At 45.9% G+C, this 19,407-nt stretch overlaps 2 protein-coding genes across 2 annotated transcripts; both read left to right on the forward strand.

Annotated features, from left to right (window-relative positions):
• The first annotated feature begins 2,336 nt into the window (after positions 1-2,336).
• Vps72 (vacuolar protein sorting 72 homolog) lies at positions 2,337-11,715 on the forward strand. Its single transcript, XM_051198905.1, has 6 exons — positions 2,337-2,530; positions 7,227-7,379; positions 7,833-7,947; positions 9,285-9,461; positions 10,272-10,416; positions 11,131-11,715. The coding sequence occupies exons 1-6, from the start codon at positions 2,414-2,416 to the stop codon at positions 11,516-11,518; spliced, it is 1,095 nt and encodes a 364-aa protein (XP_051054862.1). The 5' UTR covers positions 2,337-2,413; the 3' UTR covers positions 11,519-11,715.
• Positions 11,716-14,313: 2,598 nt separating this feature from the next.
• Positions 14,314-19,393, forward strand: Tmod4 (tropomodulin 4). The gene is made up of 10 exons (XM_051199054.1): positions 14,314-14,515; positions 15,426-15,588; positions 15,825-15,981; positions 16,568-16,684; positions 17,510-17,599; positions 17,772-17,902; positions 17,981-18,088; positions 18,452-18,595; positions 18,767-18,911; positions 19,276-19,393. The coding sequence occupies exons 2-10, from the start codon at positions 15,466-15,468 to the stop codon at positions 19,296-19,298; spliced, it is 1,038 nt and encodes a 345-aa protein (XP_051055011.1). The 5' UTR covers positions 14,314-14,515; positions 15,426-15,465; the 3' UTR covers positions 19,299-19,393.
• Positions 19,394-19,407: the final 14 nt, after the last annotated feature.

Below are 19,407 nucleotides of genomic sequence, written 5' to 3' on the forward strand. Positions count from 1 at the left end.
TGAGTTCAATTCCCAGCAACCACATGGTGGCTCACAACTGTCTGTAGTGAAATCTGGTGCCCTCTTCTGGCCTGCAGCCATACATGCAGCAGAACACTACACATAATAAAGACTGGTCGATCAAAAAATGTTTAAAAAAAGACAACTATATTTCCTAACTGTATTTTCAGAACAAACAATGAGAACAAAACTTGACACAGCTTTGACAACACAGACTACTTGAATTTGGAACTATTCCAGAGACTCTGGGAGACATCCTTTCCAGGATTATGGAAGCTGTGTCTAGAAAGAGAAAAATGGGTATTTGGGAACACTTCACTGTCCTATAGAATTTAAAATTTGCCAAAAGGAGATGAAAGGAATACTAAAGCGAAGGAAAATTCTGGAAATGTGACAGAGAATGAAGTGATAGAAGAGTGACACCAAAATAGGATGATGTAGCAAGGGGTAAATCTGCGGAGACAGGGAGAAGACAAATTAGGAAGGACCTAGAGCAGTGGTTCTCAACCTTTCTAATGCTTTGACCTTTTAATGCAGTTCTTCATGTAGTGACCCCCATCATAAAATTATTTTCATTGCTACTTCATAACTTATGAATTACAACATAAATATCTGGTTTTTTTTTTTCTTTTGAACAAGGTTTCTCGTTCCAGAGCCTGCCCTGGAACTCGCTCTATAGACCAGTCTAGCCTCAAACTCACAGAGATCCACATGCCTCTGCCTCCAGAGTGCTAAGATTAAAGGCGTGCATCACCATCGCCTGGCTATATCTGTGTTTTCTAATATTTTAGGCAATCCCTGTGAGAGGGCATTTGACCTCCTAAAGGGGTCATGACGCACATGTTGAGAACCACCAATGACCTAGAAGCTCATGCTAATGACAGTTTCCTACTAATGTTCACTATGAATTTACTAAATGCTGTGCTAAGCAGTTTACAAGGGTTACATCCCCTTCACCTCAATAATCATGTCTCATCTCACTTTACAGATGAAAAATGTGAGATCCAGAAACAGAAAGCTACTTGTCATGTGTCACACTGCTATAAGACTTTCAAGATAAGTCTGTTAATTTTTTTGTTTTGTCCACATCTTCCTGTTCAGTCTCCCTCCAAAGTGTTGAGATTACAAGTCCAAAATATCACACTGGGCTTTTGTTGTTGCTGCTGCTGTTTGCTTTTGTTATTGCTGTTTTGAGGCAGGGTCACATTTTGTAGCCTGGCTGGCCTAGAAGTTGCTTTGTAGAACAAGCATAGGTCTCTAATACATAGAGTTCCCTGGCCCCAGACTCCTGAGTGTTGGAATTAAAAAGGTGTGGAACACCAGACCAGGTACTTAGTTGCCCGTGGGTTGTTGCTGTTGTTTTTTTGTTTGTTTGTTAGTTTTGTTTTTTCTTTAGACAAAAGCTTTCTATGTGACTAAGGCTGGCCCAGAACTTCCTATGGTAACCCAGGATGGCCATAGATTGTGATCCTCCTGCCTCGAACTCCCAAGTGCTAGGGGTTTCAGATGTCTGACACCACCCCTGCTTTTAAAGTACTGTTCTCTGTTTGTTTGTTTTCTTTGTGATAAAGGTTTCTCTGTATAACCCTGACTGTTCTGGAACTCCTTCTGTAGCCCTGACTGGTCTCAAACTCAGAGATCCACCTCCTCCCCAATGCAGGGATTAAATGTATATGCCACTACCAGGCACTATCAGGTTCTGTTCTTAATCACAATAATGTTGGTTTTAAGCATGCTAGGGGTAGAATCCAAGAACGTGTAAGCTAAACAAACACACCTCCACTGTTATATCCCGAGGCTTCTTTTCATCTTTTACATTTTCAGGCAATTCTACTACACTAACTAGGCATGATTTGAATTTGTGATTCTCGTGCCCTATAGTTGGTGAGAGTATAGGGCTGTCATTGGAATTTTAGAGGAGGAAAGTGAAAAGGCCAGGATTTTTAGGAAGGCTTCTATTAGCAGAATTAAAATCAAAATGGTGGGGGGGGGGGAAAGGAACTTGCAGCGGGGCCTAGTGGCACACAGCTTTAAATCCAGCACTCAGGAGACAGAGGCAGGAGGCTCTCTATGAGTTCGAGGCCAGGCTGCTCTACATAGACAGTTTCAGGCCTGCCAAGAATTATGCGGCGAGACCCTGTCTGAAAACAAAAAACAAACAAAAAAAGTGGGTGGTGTGAAGGGGTAATCCTGGTACTGTTCCTAGGCTCTGCCCAAGAGCAGCCAGGTCAGCCTGGTGAAGAAGGCTTATAGAGGCTAGGTTTAGAGCCGTTCGACGCTCGGCTGCTTTTGCCTGTAGTCGCTGGGCTTCCGTCATTGGCTGCCGCCCACAGGAAGTAGTGTAGAGCACCGATCTCCGAGAACGCGAACTGGGCCAGGGGTTGCGGGTGGCGGCACGGTCTGTGTAGGCGGTATGAGTTTGGCTGGGGGTCGGGCCCCTCGGAAGACCGCTGGGAACCGGCTTTCTGGGCTCCTAGAAGCAGAGGAGGAAGATGAGTTCTACCAGACGACTTACGGGGGTTTCACAGAGGCAAGAGCCGGGCCCAGGAAGGAGGGGAGGAAGCGGAATCTTGAAGGGGAAACCCTGGACAAAGAGGAAGGGGGCGGGGAGCAGAGGTGTTCTGAGAGCTAATGTCCTGAGTCGGGAGGGACACTGTGTGTGTGTGTCTGTGTCTTTGTCTGTTGTCTGCTTTTTCTTATTTACAAAAAGGAACCGCTTCAGAAACAAACTTAATTAGCATATCCCGTTTTCAGCTTTCAAATCACTTGTGTACGGTTTTCTTAGATAACCCTTTATTGACCGTTCTAAGAGAATCCATTTATTTCCATCATAGAAACACAATTTGAGTTTCTAATTAAATTTGGCTTCCTTCCATTCTCCGGTTGGTTTGTAAGGTCTGTAAGGTTAGAGTTCAGTCTGTTTTCGTTCAGGACTACCTCTTGTCTAAACTTTTATTAATAGGAACTATTCTTTGAATATATGTTGAACAACCATGTCAGTGTACCATATGTGATAGGTTGTGATGGGCTCTTTGGAAACATATTAAAAGCTGACTGGGGTTGGGACTGTATTTTGTGCCTTAGCAGTAGACCACTTGCCTAGTAAGCCCTAGATCCTGGGTTACCAGCCCCTGGCAAAAAATGAAAAAAGGAAGCCCCATCCTGCAGGGGAACTGTCTGGGTTCACAGTCAACAAAGAAACTTTATGATGAAGACTTAAAGTCAAGGGAACATGAGATCCTATGGTAACGGAGAGGTTTGTGCTTTGTTTTTTAAATTGTATTATGTTTGTGTCCTTGCATATGAAGATCAGAGGACAGCTTGGAGGGATTCAGTCTCTCCATCCATCATAGGAACCCCAGGAATCAAACTCAAGTGGTCAGGGTTATACTGCCAGCTACTTTACCCACACTATCTTGAATGCCCCAGAGTGGTTAAAGGTAGGCACTCATGGGGAAGGAAATAACATTTAAACTGAGGACATTATAAAAAGCAGGCCTTGGTTGGATGAAGAGTCGGGAAAGGGAAAGGTTCAGTTGGAGAAGAAGATGAACTAGTCTGTAGGGGCACTGAAGCCCTTCTGTGACACCTACAAGTCTGCTTTTGTTCTCTGGGAGAATAAAGATTGGGACAGCTAGAGGGTATAGGCCTGAGCTGGATTTGTTTTGTAAGTTTTTGTTTTGCTTTTTTAGAGACAGGGTTTCTCTTTGTAGTAGCCCTCCCTGGCTGTATTGGAACTCACTATGTAGACCAGTCTGGCCTCACAGAGATCCACCTGCCTCTGCCTCTCATGCCTAGCTTAGGGTGCCCCTCTCCCAGGAGTGACACTCCCCATGTCACCCTGGAACTTGCTTTGTAGGCCAGGCTGTCCTGGAACTCAGAGATCCACCTGCCTTTTCTTCCTGAGTACAGGGATTAAAGGTGTTGCACCACTATACCTGGCCTTATGTAGTTTTTAAAAATGGGATTACTTAACCAGCCTCAAAGAGTAGGCAGCCCTCTGCCTCACTCTCTTGAATCCTGGAATTGCAGGTACTTGTCACTACCCTTGGATTCCCTCTCTCACCTCCCCAGTCATTATTAGGACATAATGAAGCAGCATTAAGCAGTTTGACTTCTCATTTAGAGGTCTGAGATGAGGCATCAAAGTTCCATCATTACATTTGTGGCTACAAAGATTACTCTAGAGCTGGTAGTCTCAGGGAGGCTGGGACAGGAGGGTCACCTCCAGTTCTAAGCCACATGGGCTGTTTTTCCAGTTCCATCCTGACTCAGCCATATATATAACTATGAGTAAGGAGGGCAGTGGCAGAAAAGAAACCTGGACAAGGGCTGGGCTGGGGATGTCACTGTTGTTCGTTGTTCAGAGATAGTTTGCTTAGCATGCCTGAAGGCTTGGGTCCCATCTCCCAGCACTGGGATGGAGGTAGATACTGGACAGTGTTGAGTAGAGTTGAAGGGAGTTTTTTGAAAAGAAAAAAAAACAGTGGACAAGACTTTATAACTAGCTAGGAGCCTCTACAGCTTTAGTAAACTAGTTTAAAATAGATCTCTCTCATCTTTCCTCCAAAGTTCATTTTCCTATTCCTGTCATTTTATGAGATGTTATTTTTATAGGTACACCTCATGCTTCCAGAAATGAATTTAAAGAAAGGTTACAATAGAAACAAAAATTGGGAGCAATAAAAATAGAAAATGAGCAGAACAAAATATATCAATGTATGAAATTTTCAAAGACTAAATAAAAATATATATATTTTTTTTATAAATCAGAAATAGTTCCAAGAATCTATGCTAAAATGAAAATGATATTTGATGACTCTGAGCTTCCTAGCAGCCAGACTGAATTTGTTCTTTTGTAAGACTGAAGTATATGATATATTCAAAAAAGACAAAACTTATTTAGCGTTAAATTCTAGGGAGAATGTGTCATTATTTCCTTACATGAGGTACAACTAAAGTAATCAGGGGGTTGGTAGATGTAGAGCATTCTCTTGTTGTGTATTAAAGACTGGAAAAGATCTTGCCCAGTGCTACGACAATAAATCCATAATATAGTAAAAATATTAAGAATGGGCACACTAGTGGGAACTTGATCTACCACTCTCTGGTAATGTGTCTTAATACCAGGGTAGAGCTGAGGGAATTAATATGTTCTGAGTCTCTTTCACAAACATTAGTTAGGAAGACTGGTAGTCACTGGCTGGCTTAGGGTTTCAACCATTTGCTATTTGCTTGCTTTGGCAGCATGTGTACCACAGTTAATCCATTAGTTTAATCAGTGATTGAAGAGAAGCTTTGCTTGAGGTGCTACCCAGTCCAGCTGACTTCTCCTCATCAAGTGATTTCTCCCCCTTTCCAGTGAGGCTGCCATTCAAATCTTAAACTGCATTATCGCAGGTTGCACTTGAGGTCCTGTACTCTAGTCCTTCTAACTCCCAAAGCTTTCTGGAACATTCCATGAATGTACCCCAGATTCTCAGTGGCCCCCATTACCCATAGTAGTATTCACATAGCTTTCTGTTCCAACTCACATGAAGAACACATTTCTTACTGAGCAGTGGTGGCACACGCCTTTAATCCCAGCACTGGGGAGGCAGACGCAGGCAGATCTCTGTGAGTTTGAGACTAGCCTGGTCTACAAGAGCTAGTTCCAGGCCAGCTTCCAAAGCCACAGAGAAACCCTGTCTCGAAAAACCAAAACCAAATCAAAACAAAAAGAACACATTTCTCTCAGTAACTATGACCAACACTGGGATAGGTCAGGAGGTAAGGAGATGAGGGGGCTGAGACTCACTGATTAAGTCCTAAGTTTACTACTTTGACATTTACATTTTTCCAAAGATAAGAACACTTGATGCTTTTGCAGGGGACCTGAATTTGGTTCCCACCACCCACATGATGGTTTTGTTTTGTTTTGTTTGACAAGGTTTCTCCATGTAACAGCACTGGCTGTCCTGAAATTCTAAAGATCAGGCTGGAATCAAGCTCACAGAGCTCTACCTGCCTCTGGCTCCCAGAGCACCAGGATTAATTAAAGCGTGTGTCACCACTGCCCAGCTAATTTATTTTTATTTTATGTATATGGTTGATTTGCTTATATGATTGTTTATGTAGCAAATCTATGCACTGCCGGTGGATATCAGAAGAGGGTAGGATCCTCTAGAACTGGAGTTATGGGTGGTTGTCAGCTGCTGTGTGGATGCCTAGACCTGAACTGAGGTCTCCAAAATTGCAGTAAGTGTGGTCTCTCTAGCCCCAGTTTCCATGTTTTTGAGACAGGGTTTCATGTTCCTTACACTGGCCTCAAACTGAGAGCATAGCCAAAGGTGACTTTGAATTAGTTTTTTTTGTTATTGTTGGTTTTAATTTGTTGTTTATCTCTATGTTTGTGTGCATTGGTGTTTTGCCTCTATGAGGGTGTCAGAGCCCCTGGAACTGGAGTTACAGACAGTTGCCATGTGGGTGCTGGGAATTGAACCTGTGACCTCTGGAAGAGCAGCCCGTGCTGTTAACCACTGAGCCATCTGTTCAGCCCCCAGTGATTCCCCCAGATTCTACCTCCTTTGCACTGAGATTGCAGTTGTGCAATTATACACCCAGTTAGTACAATATTGGGGATTGAACCCAAGACCTCATTCATACTAGATAAGCATTCTACCAACTGAGCTATTTCCTCAGCCCTTATTTAGTTTGGGCTTATAATCCAGGTTTGACCTGAACCTCTAATTAACCAAGGAATTTTATATCTATGTTTCCTTATTTTAGAACTTATTTGTGGTTTTGTTTCAAGTAGAGTCTCAGTCTGTAGCTTATGCTATCCAAGACCTTACTGTACAACACAGGCTCCCTTCAAACTCACAGCAGTCTTCCTGCCTAGGCTTCCTGAATGTGGGATTATAGTCATGAACCATCCTGACTCATGGCTCAGCTACAAGTTCTTTTCATAGCTATGTTCTGTCCTTCAGTAAATGAAGCCAAACCACATCCTTTATATAATACCATTAATTAACATGGTATTATAGATGATACAGGCCAGTCACCTGTAACCCTGGAAGGCAGTGATTCTCAACTAGAAACCATCATCTAGAAAGGCTTTTTTCTATGGGGAGTGAAAAGCTAAATGGGAAAGAATCCAAAGTCCCTGTCAGGGGAGTGAATTAATCCACTTCCTCCTCCAGGAGCATTAACAGTGCCAGCCAGTTCCCATCTCCCTTTGTCCTCAGGAATCTGGAGATGATGAGTACCAGGGAGACCAGTCTGATACAGAGGATGAAGTAGACTCTGACTTTGACATTGATGAAGGAGATGAACCATCCAGTGATGGAGAAGCAGAAGAGCCGAGAAGGAAGCGCAGAGTCGTCACCAAAGCCTATAAGGTACAAAGGACCCTTGTTCCCTTAGACACCAAGGAAATCTTTTCTGTTGGGGGTACTTCTATTTATTTGTTTGTCTTTATTTATTTCAAGGCAGGGTTTCTCTGTGTAACAGTCCTAGTTGTACTGGAACTTGCTTTGTAGACCATGCTGGCCTTGAACTCGAAGAGATCCACCTGCCTCTGCCTCCCGAGTGCTGGGATTAAAAGTTGGCATTACCACCACCCAGCTGATTTTTGTTTCTTGTAATGTAGCCCTGGCTGACTTCAAACTCAAGGAAACTTGCTTGCTTCTGCCCCCCACGTGCTGGGATTAAAGATGTCCACCACCACCTCCAGCTGCTTGGATGGTCTTAATTGTGTTCCCTCTTGCTGGACATTGGTTTTCTCAGATAAAATCCTCACCTTTACCGTTATCTCTTCTGTTTTCTGGTATCTGATTCTGATTTGTCCCCAGGAGCCTTTAAAGAGCTTAAGGCCTCGGAAGGTCAGCACCCCAGCAAGTAGCTCTCAGAAGGCCAGAGAGGAGAAGGCTTTGCTGCCACTGGAGCTACAGGATGATGGCTCTGACAGTAAGTTTAATCTACTGACAGAATTTAAGTGTGATGACTAAATGTTCTGTCTGCACTATGTTTAACTAAGGTTGATAACTGTTTTATCATGTAAGGATGGTGTGTGTGTGTGTGTGTGTGTGTGTGTGTGTGTGTGTGTATGTATGTGTGTGTGCGCGTGCGCGTGCCAGCCTTCTTGAGTGTATGTACACTTGTATGGGCAGATGCATATAGAGGCCAGAAGAGCTAGAGTTACAGTTATGGGGGGTGGAGGCTTGTTACTTGAGTGCCAATATCTGAGCTCCAGTGGTCATGATTGTTCAACAAGCATTTAACCACTGAGCTAGCTCTTCAACCTGGGAAAATCCTTATTCTTAGAAATATATCTGGTCTGATGATGCAGACCTGTAAGCATAACTACTCAAGAGGCTGCTGCTGGAGAATCACAAGTTCAAGGCCGATTTAGTGAGAATGTCTCAAAATAAAAAATATGAGGGCTAGCCAGGACTCTGGAGGTGGAGGCAGGCGGATCTCTGTGAGTTTGAGGTCATCCTAGTCTATGGAGTGAGTTCCAGGACAGGATCCAGGATAAGATGTCTCCATAGGTAAGGGTGTTGGTTGCCAAGCTTAATAATCTGAGTTTTGTCCCCAGGAACCACATGGTAGAACAAGAGAACCAACTCTGAAAATACTCTGATTTCCACATGTGCTAACACCCCATAGATGAATGTAATCAGAAAGTTTAAGGTACTAATAAAATATAATGTATGAAAAGGTCTGGAGATGTAACTAATGGTAGAGTCCCCATACCACAAAAAAATACAATAAAGAGAAGCTGTATATAACTTAACTCTTGTCATTAAAAAATAATATATAGAGTGAAACAAGTGTGATGTTTATAATAGATGATGTGATTAAAGGCTGTAGGCATTGTATTATTCTTGTTAACTTTTCTTGTAAGCTTAAATTGGTTTTTGATTGTTTTTTTGGTTTTTGTTTTTGTTTCTTTTTCATTTTTAGCAGGGACTGGAGGCTTAGTGGTTAAGAGCACTGGGCGTTCTCCCAGAGGACCTGAGTTCAATTCTAGCACCCACATAGCAGCTCACAACTGTCTGTAACCCTCACACAGACATACATACAGGCAAAATACCAAAACATATAAAATAAATAAGTTGGGGTGGTGGTGATGCACACCACTTGGGAGGCAGAGGTAGGTGGATCTCAGTGAGTTTGAGGCCAGTCTTTTCTACAGAGTGAGTTCCAGGACAGCCAGGGCTACGATGTTGGAAGTCTGTCTTTTAAAAAAAGAAGAAAGTAGAAATGAATTCAAAGAGTTCTTCCCATGGTACTTTCTGCAGGTCGGAAGTCTATGCGTCAATCTACAGCTGAGCACACACGACAAACATTCCTTCGGGTTCAGGAGCGGCAAGGACAGTCCCGGAGGCGAAAGGGTCCCCACTGTGAGCGACCACTAACCCAGGAAGAGCTGCTCAGGGAAGCCAAGATCACAGAAGAGCTCAACTTACGTTCACTGGGTCAGTCTGTGATTTGGGGAGAGCAGAGACAGTGTGGTGCATAAGAAAAACTGAGACCTGGGTGACCAGAGAAATGGAGATTGGAGGCGAAGCAATTAGCAAGCTCCCACTTAATAGTCCCAGCTTGCCAGTGGCAAAGGTGCAGTCTTTAACCCCAGCACTTGCTGGGGAGCGAGAGGCAGGTGGCTCTCTGAATTCAAGGCCAGCCAGAGCTACATAATGACACCATGTCTCCACCACCACCATCCCACCCCAAATTAAAAAGGGAAACTATCATCAGGAATTGTATTTCATCTGACAACCAGACAGACTCTTTGTGTCTGCGCTAGGAGCAGGTTGTTGGGCTGTTTGGGGTTGGGAGGAATATGCCAGGAAATGAGTGGGTTCTTATTGCTAGGCCTCTTCCTGCTTGAGATTCTTTGAGTACTGAGTGGGTAAGGACCTGTGTATATTTGAGAAAGGAAGGACTTCTATAGCTGGCCAGAGTAGCAGTGATTAGATTAATAATTAAGATCACAGGACAGGGCCCAGTGAGATCTGTGATGGATCGGCACTTGCCAACAACCCTGTTGACCCAAGTTTGATCCCTGGATTTCACATGACATAAGCAGGGAACTGACTCTGGCAATTTGCTTTCTGACCTCTAATGTGTGTGCACATGTGTGTATATGCATGCGTGTGTGCGCACGTGTGTGTGCACACACACACACACACACGCATAAATACATGAATATAATTTAAGTAGATCAAGGGCAAGGGTGTGGAGAAAGGTAGACTGACCCTTCCCTTGTTCTCCTGTTGGCCTTGAAGAAACCTATGAAAGGCTGGAGGCTGACAAAAAGAAGCAGGTGCACAAGAAGCGCAGATGCCCTGGGCCTGTGATTACCTACCATTCGGTGACAGTGCCACTTGTTGGGGAGCCCAGTCCCAAGGAGGAGAATGTGGACGTGGAAGGGTGAGTGAACCCCGTCTCCCTGGCTTCTCTTAGAGGTCACTCACTGTGTAGCCCAGGCTAATCCCAAACGTGTGATCTACCTGTGTCTTCCTCCTTACTTAGTACTGGGATAACAAATGTAAATCACCATGCCCAGGTTTTCATTTACTCATTTGTTGGTTTGTGTTTTGTTGGTTTGTTGGTTTTGAGACAGGGTTTCTCTATGCAGCTCTGGCTGCCCTAGAACTCACCCTGTAAATCAGGCTGGCCTCAAAGTCACAGAGATCCACTTGGGAATAAAGGTGCATGCTCCACTACCACCAAGCATTTTCTTTTATTTCAGTTAACTGTGTATCAGTATTTTACTTGCTTGTATATTGGGTCTGGTGCCCATTGAAGCCAGAAGGAGACAGATTTCTTGGAACTGGTGGTGTGACAGGTGGTGTGAGCCGCTGTTTGGGTGCTAGAACTGAAACCCATGTCCTCTAGGAGAGTAGGGGGTGGTGCCCTTAATTGCTGAGTCATCTTGCCAGCCCCATCCATGCCCAGATTTTTGTTACTGAAACAGGTACTTGTTCTGTCCAGTGGCTTGAAACTCAAGGGAGTCATCTTCTCTCAGCCTCTTAAATAGTGACATTACAAGCATGTACCACCACACACACCCACAGCCTGATTTCTTGCCTTCTCGGCATTTTGTGATTTTTTTTTTTTTTTCTTTCTGTCTTTTGCCCTCAGACTTGATCCTGCTCCTACAGCTTCTGCACTGACTCCACATGCTGGGCCTGGACCTGCCATCCCTCCTGCTCACTGCTCACGTACCTTCATCACATTTAGTGATGATGCAACATTTGAAGAGTGGTTTCCGCAAGGACGACCCCCAAAGGTCCCTGTTCGGGAGGTCTGCCCAGTGACCCATCGTCCAGCATTGTACCGGGACCCTGTTACAGACATACCCTATGCCACTGCTCGAGCCTTCAAGATCATTCGTGAGGCCTACAAGAAGTATATCACTGCTCATGGACTACCACCCACTGCCTCGGCCCTAGGCCCTGGCCCCCCACCCCCTGAGCCACTCCCTGGCTCTGGGCCCCGAGCCTTGCGTCAGAAAATTGTCATCAAGTAGATACTTGCTCCTTAGCAACGTCATTTCTCTGCCGACCTAGCTCTCAGTTCTGCCTCTTCCCTTTGTCCTTGCTGATCTTTGCTGTTTTTTGTTTTGTTTTGTTTTGATTTTTCCATCATTTCCTCCCCCAGTTCATTCTGGTTTTGTTGTGGTGTTTTTTTATTCTAATAAAATGGTAAAATCCTTTTTGTATGGTATATAGGATTGCGGGCAAGATATATTTGTGAATGCATGAGTGTATTTATATATTTGGGTTGTTTTAGTTTTGTTTGTGCTAGGATTGAACATTGAATGTCTGGCCTCATTCATGCCAGACACGTGGTTCACTACTAGGTTACCCCCTTCGCCTTGTTTGTTTTCTCTTTCCCTCCCTCCTTCTCTCTCTTTTGAGATGGGGGTCTCTACATAGCCCAGGCTGGCCTCAGATAAGATCTCCCTGCCTTTGCCTCCCAAGTGCTAGAATTAGTCTTGGCAGTCACACCTGTCCCTAGGCCTTTTCATTGTTTGATAGTACTTGCTAGAGCTGTTTTTGGATTTTTTGTTTTGTTTTGTTTTTTCATCTATATGGGTGTTTTGTTTGCATGTATGTGAATACAGTATGCACATGTGATATACACAGAGGCCAGAACATGGGATTGAATGCCCTGGAATGAAGTTACAGACTGTTGTAGCTCCCATGTAGCTGCCAGGTCATCTAGAAGAACAGTGTCTTTTTTCTTTCTTTTTTTCTTTTTTTTTTTTTAAAGATTTTATTTATTTATTCTGCACACATGTATCTCTACAGGCCAGAAGAGGGCACCAGATCTCATTATAGATGGTTGTGTGCTACCATGTGGTTGCTGGGAATTGAACTCAGGACCTCTGGAAGAGCAGCCAGTGCTCTTAACCTCTGAACCATCTTTCCAGCCCTCCTTTTTTTTTTTTAGTTGTTATTTGTTTGTTTTTGTTTTGGTTTTTTTTTTTTTTTTTTTTTTTTTTTTTGAGACGAGAATTCCTCTGTGTAGACCTGGCTGTTAGGAATTCCCTCTGTAGACCAGGCTAGCCTCAAACTTTCAAAGATCCATGTGCCTCTTCCTCCCAAGTCAAGTACTGGCTTTAAAGGTATGTGCCACTACTACCCAACCTTTTTTTTTTTTTTTTTTTTTTTTTTTTTTGAGACAGGGTGTCTTAGGGTTTCTATCGCTGTGAAAAGAAACCATGACCATGGCACCTCTTATAAATGAAAACATTTAGTTGGGGTGGCTTACTTACAGTTCAGTGGTTCAGTCCATTATCATCATGGTGGGACATGGCTACATGCAGGCAGACACAGTGCTGGAGAAGAAGCTGAGAGTTGTACGTCTTACAGGCAGCAGGAAGTGGTCTGAGTATCACACCAAGCGAAGCTTGAGCATGTATGAGACCTCAAAGCCTGCATCTACAGTGACACACTTCCTCCAAGGCCACACCTACTCAAACAAGGCCACACTTTGTAATAGTGCCAGTCCCTTTGGGGGCCATTTTCTTTCAAACCACCACTCAGCATCTCTCTGTAACAGCCCTGGCTGTCCAGGAACTTGCTTTGTAGACCAGGCTGGCCTCAAACTCTCAGAGATTCACCTATCTTTGCCTCCCAAGGGCTGGGATTAAAGGCATGCACCGACGCCACCACCCATCTTTCTTTTTTCTTTTTCTTTTTTTTTTTTTAGCAATTTATTTTATGTATATGGGTGTTCTATCTTTTTGGGCATCAGATACCATTACAGATGGTTTGTGAGACACCACATGCCCATGTGGTTGCTGGAAATTGAACTCAGGACCTCAGGAAAAACAGCCAATGCTCTTAACTACTGAGCCATCTCTCCAGCTTATTTTTCTTTTTTCTTTTGGGGGTGTAAATTTGAGATAGGGTTTCTCTGTAAAACAGTTCTTACTGTCCTGGAACTTACACTGTAGAGCAGGCTGGCCTTGAACTCCTAGAGATCTACCTGCCTGCCTCCCGAGTCCTGGGATTAAAGGCTTACACCACCACCGCCTGGCTCTTATTTTCTTGCTAAAATTTCCAGGGCTAATTTCAGATTCCCAGGCTCAAGCAGTTGTACAGCATCAACCTTCCAAGTGCTAGGCCTAGAGGGGCAAATGTCCTAGCGTATATTTATTATACAAAATAATAGGCTTCATAAAGATGCTTTTATTCAAGCTAGCATATATATTTATTATACTTAACTGGGTTGTCCATAAGTAATTCTAAAGTATTTGTTCTTTAAAGTTAAATTAAAAGATCCTTACATAGAGAGAGAGCGTGTGTGTGTGTGTGTGTGTGTGTGTGTGTGTGTGTGTGTGTACACGCATGTGTCAGGCATATGGAGAGGCCAACCAGTGCCTTCTAGGCTATCAGAAGTCAGATCCCCCCAGTGACCCTTCAGTCTCTGTCGCCCACAGGAGCAGGTTATAGGTATGTGTGAGATGACAGGCTTGTTACGTTGGTGCTGGATGTCAACTCCAAACCTCACATCTGCACAGCAAATAACTGCTTGAACCATTCTCTGTCCTACCCCCCTTCTAAACAAAGTCTGCTCTGCATCCCATGTTGACTTTGAACTCACTGTGTAGTTCATGCTGGTCTCCATCTTGTAGCAGCCTTGCCTCAGCCTCTCCCGTTGCAGGAATACAGATGTGAAGCACTAACCCTGAGTGAACTGACACACCACCTTCCTTCCATTCGATGCTTGAAAGGAACAGGTACCATACAGTAAAGTCATCTGATTCTCCCCTGGAGGACTCTGCCTGTAGGAGACGAGGTGTCATGGCTGATACTGGCCACTAGAGGCTCTCAGGGCTGGGCAAGGTATGGGGTCTGTGTATATGTGATCTCCCACCACTCCCCACCTGGCCAGAGCTAAAATAATAAAATGCTGAGCTCACTGCTCCCCACTCTCTCCACCGGCACCAGACTCCTCCTGCTGACCTGACCGGACAGTGCCCTAGTAGAACAGACGGACCAACGGGCAAGGGGAGGTGAGAGGTGGCAATTAGGAGGAGTAGGTGGGAAAAAAGGGGTCCTGTGGGTGAGGGCCTGGTGGGAGATGGGAAGGGTGGCCCTAGGAGAAGGGAGCTGCTGTCTTTGCCTGTCACTCGTGTGTTTCTGCCACTTCCCTGTCTTGACTGTATAGTTTCTGTTGTCAATGTCTCCTTTTCGGGATCATCTTACATACTGAGCATGATATGTGCAGAGCTTGAGTGCATTTTTCCCACTGGAAAAGATTGTGCAAGTTAATCCCCCCACTACCTCATTTAGAAGGCATTTTTGCCCAGTGTTTTAGTGTCACCTTTCTGGTGACAGACTATGGGAACTGAGTGCCTTCTGAGGCCATATTGCCCTTCCCCCAGTCTGGAAGTGCCCCAGCTTCTAAGCCTTGCTTTCCCTTACGGTTTAGCATTTTAGCAAACACAAAAAGTGACATCTTGGTCCTTTACAATCAAGGAGGAATAAGAGGCCACCACTCCAAACCAACCAATTTTCCTTGCTTACTCAGTTTCAAAAAAAGGTCTGGGTAATAGGAGAGAGGAAGAATTTCCCTGAAGCTCTCTGCCACCCCCTCCCACCTTTCAATAGGAACTGGGCATGGAGCCCGCTGTGCTGGCAGGCCTCCAGCAGCTGGGCTAAGGCAAGAGACACTGTTGGATAAAGTTGTAGGGGAGAGTGCTGCCAGGATTTCTCTATCACACAGTGGGCGAGCAGACCCAGTCTGGAGCCTAGAATGCCCAACCAGAACGACTGGAAAGTACAGGAACAGGGAGGGATTGTAACAGTGAACAGCCTAATTTTTCCACCCAAAGTGTCTAGTTCAGTGTTCTAACCATGTCTAGATTTATCGTGTCCTCAGTGTCCATGTCCAACAACTTTTCCCATATCCCCCCACCCCAGGCTGTGGGTGTCACAGAGCGGGGAGGGGGTAGGGGCCACCATGTCATCGTATCAGAAGGAACTGGAGAAATACAGAGACATTGATGAAGATGAGATCCTGAGGACCTTGAGCCCTGAGGAGCTAGAACAACTGGACTGTGAGCTACAAGAAATGGACCCTGAGGTAGGGGTACAGCAGCCCAGGGACGGGGCATCCTACTTCCCCGGGGAGGAGTGGTGGGCTGGACCAGGGCCTGAGGCAGGGTACCAGTAGGGGTGTGGGCCTCCCTGCATATGTGGGAACGATAGTGGGTGCTAGATGCCTGAGAACAGGGCTACCAGCAGGACCTGGAACCCAAGAGGGCCAGAGAAAAGATGTCTCGAGGGTGCCTGATTTGTTCCCCAAAACTTATCCCTAAGAATATGCTCCTGCCAGCTGGACTGCGGCAACGAGACCAGACGAAGAAGAGTCCAACCGGACCACTAGACCGAGACGCCCTACTGCAGTACCTGGAGCAACAGGCGCTGGAAGTCAAGGAGCGTGATGACTTGGTGCCCTTCACTGGAGAGAAGAAGGGTATGGGCACCCTAACTAACACCTATGCTTCACAAACCAAATGACTGTCTCTTGCACCTCCCCGGTAGCTTCCCTCTCACGGCTGGCAGCCATCTGTCAGGGACTCAGGTCCCAGACAGCTGCATGCTAGTTTGTTCTTCGAAAAAAAAAAATTTTTTTTTAAATGTTTTGTTTGTTTTTTTTGAGACAGGACTTCTCTGTGTAACAGCCCTGGCTGTCCCAGAACTCACTCTGTAGACCAGGCTGACCCCGAACTCACAGAGAACCACCTGCCTCTGCCTCCCGAGTGCTGGGATTAAAGGCGTGCACCACCAACACCTGGCTTCGATTTTCTGATTTTTGAGGTAGGGTCTCATGGTGTAGCCAGGGTTAGCGCTGAGCGATTGGTCCTACTAGTTCAGCTTGCCAAAGGTGACAACAAAGGTGACATTACAGACACATGTCGCCTCATCAGCTCGTACTCGGAGTCCTGTGCTTGCAGAGAATTAAGGCTCCAATCTGACCCCACATGGAGAAGGAAAGGAAGGTGGAGGCTGCCATCCTGGAAGAAATTACCTTTACCTGAACTGTCCTCATCTCTCATCAGGTAAACCCTATATTCAGCCCAAGAGAGAAATTCCAGCAGAGGAACAGATTACGCTGGAGCCGGAGTTGGAGGAGGCACTGTCCCACGCTACAGATGCTGAGATGTGTGACATCGCAGGTGGGCAGCTGCGGGAAGCTGAGGAAGGCGGGGGATGGGACTGCTGGCATCTTTATCCTGACATGGGACTAGAAGGAAAGGCCTGCGCTAGGACACAGACTCCCGAGGAAGCCTAGGGCTTTTGTTGTTGTTTTTGTTCTGAGACAGGGTTTCTCTGTGCAACAGCCCTAGCTGTCCTGGAACTCACTCTGTAGACCAGGCTGGCCTTGAACTCACCTGCCTCTGCCTCCCAAGTGCTGGGATTAAAGGCATGTGCCACCCACCACCAAGGCAGTGGCTTTTTTGTGTTTTTCAAGACAGGGTTTCTCTGTGTAACTTTGGAGCCTGTGCTAGAACTTGCTCTGTAGACCAGGCTGACCTCAAACTCAGAGATCAGCCTGCCTCTGCCTCTGCCTCCTGAGTGCTAGAATTGAAAGTGTGTGCCAACACCCGGCTCCCAAGGCAGTGTTTATCAACTCTTCTTGTGTTTTGCTTGCACTTTGGTTCATTCTTGGTTTTTTGTTTGTTTGTTTCTTTGGGTTTTGTTGTTGTTGTTGTTTAATTAGTAAGTTAACATCAAGAGCACTTTACGGATATTGTACAGGCAAATGAAAATAGAGCTGTTGTGGTGGAGGCCAGCAGAGGATCTTCTCTGCAGATGGCCCTCACCCTCTAGTGGCTCTTCAATGGCCTTCCCTGAGCCCTCTCAAGTTTTAGAAATCAGGGTGAGAAACTCTGCAAGAGCAGAAGAGAGGTCAGGCTGTAAAACTGCTTCAGGAGAGTCAGGCATGAGCAAGGCTTGGGTCAGGTACCTTAACTCCTGTGTCCCTCTGTTTACCTCACCAGCGATCCTGGGCATGTACACACTGATGAGCAACAAGCAATACTATGATGCCATCTGCAGTGGAGAAATCTGCAACACTGAAGGCATCAGCAGTGAGTGTGCTGGGAAGCATGCCCACCCCCACCCCCTAGAGCTCTGGACAGGCAGGCCAGCAGCTAAGAAGAGGTTGCAAGTGTGAGACAAGGCGCAGGAAGGTGTAGAAGGCCAATGGGGAGACATGATGGGGGATATGCTGGGGTTCCCTCTCGCTCTTATCCCCATCAGGTGTGGTACAGCCTGACAAGTATAAGCCAGTACCAGATGAACCCCCAAATCCCACAAACATTGAGGAGATGCTAAACAGAGTGCGAAGCAATGACAAAGAGCTGGAGGAAGTAAACCTCAATAATATACAGGTATTGGAATCCTCCTAAATAGTAACAGGCATAACTGCTGAGGCGTGAGTCTTAAGTCCATCATCCTGTGCCCCTTAGGACATCCCGATACCTGTGCTAAGCGACTTATGTGAAGCATTGAAGACTAACACCTATGTCCGCAGCTTCAGTCTGGTGGCCACAAAGAGTGGTGACCCCATCGCCAATGTAAGGCTGGCTGACATCTTCAGGCCTCTTCCCATACATCCCCTGTCATGCTCCCCTGGTGAGGGCTGTCTTCATGGGTCACACTAGGGGGTGCTATTCCCATCATGATTTCTATGGCAGCCCTCAGACATCTGTACCCTTACTCCTCTGGCTCACAACTCTCAAGTCCCAAACGCATCACCCCCGTCCCCCAACCACCTTCTCTAACCCTGGACCCCACCAGTCACTTTACTCTCCATGCTTTTACCAACTCCCCTATCCTGACTCCTGCCTCAAAAGGGCTGATTCCCTCTTGTTCCCATTCTGCTCCTCAGTCACCTATGAAACTGTCCCCTAACCCTAACACAAGCCCCTACCACCCAGGCGGTAGCTGACATGTTGCGTGAGAACCGTAGTCTCCAGAGCCTGAACATTGAATCCAACTTCATCAGCAGCACAGGGCTCATGGCTGTACTGAAGGCAGTTCGGGAAAATGCCACTCTCACTGAGCTCCGTGTAGACAACCAGGTCAGCATTCCTTCCCCAGGGCTTCAAGCAGCAAACACCCGCTGAGCTCCTCCCTGAGCAGCACCCTCTTTGCCCACTCCACAGAAGAAGCCTCTTTACTTCCCAGCGGCCCACAGGCTGGGATGGTGAGCAACCATACAGATCTGATAGCTTTTACCTCTCCATTCTTAGCGCCAGTGGCCCGGTGATGCGGTGGAGATGGAGATGGCCACTGTGCTAGAGCAGTGTCCCTCTATTGTCCGCTTTGGGTACCACTTTACACAACAAGGACCACGAGCTCGGGCAGCTCAGGCCATGACGCGGAACAACGAGCTGCGTAAGTAGCTGTAGACCCCCCCTGGGTAGAGGAGAAGGCAAGTGTGGAGATTGGCAGATACTCCTGAACACAGATTTCGTGATCAATATTGGGTGGCTGGCAAGCACGTGGTGATAAACGAGCAGAGAAATAGATACAAAAGTCTTTCTTGGTCCAGTACACATCTATAGAGAAGGATGGAAGCTTGGCGTAATAATACCTCTCATTTACTTTCCAGTGTGTATTCTTGATTTCATTGTTAACATGGGACAGGCCCTTCAGGTGGCATGAGGCAGCAATTTACAAATCTGCCTAAGGAAAGGGAAAGGGAAACATGCCCTTGCTAAAATGAGATGGAGCTGTGTTTACCATTCTTCCTTTACAGGTCGCCAGCAAAAGAAGAGATAACAGCACCTGTCCTTAACCAGCAAGAGATGAGAGGCCTGGACATATAAAGCCTCATCTCTCCCATTTCCTGTAAATAAAATCCCTTTTGTTCACGCCGCCTGTCTCCTTC

This window comes from Phodopus roborovskii, unplaced genomic scaffold, assembly GCF_943737965.1.
Source record: "Phodopus roborovskii unplaced genomic scaffold, PHOROB, whole genome shotgun sequence".
Classification (NCBI taxonomy): Eukaryota; Metazoa; Chordata; class Mammalia; order Rodentia; family Cricetidae; genus Phodopus; species Phodopus roborovskii.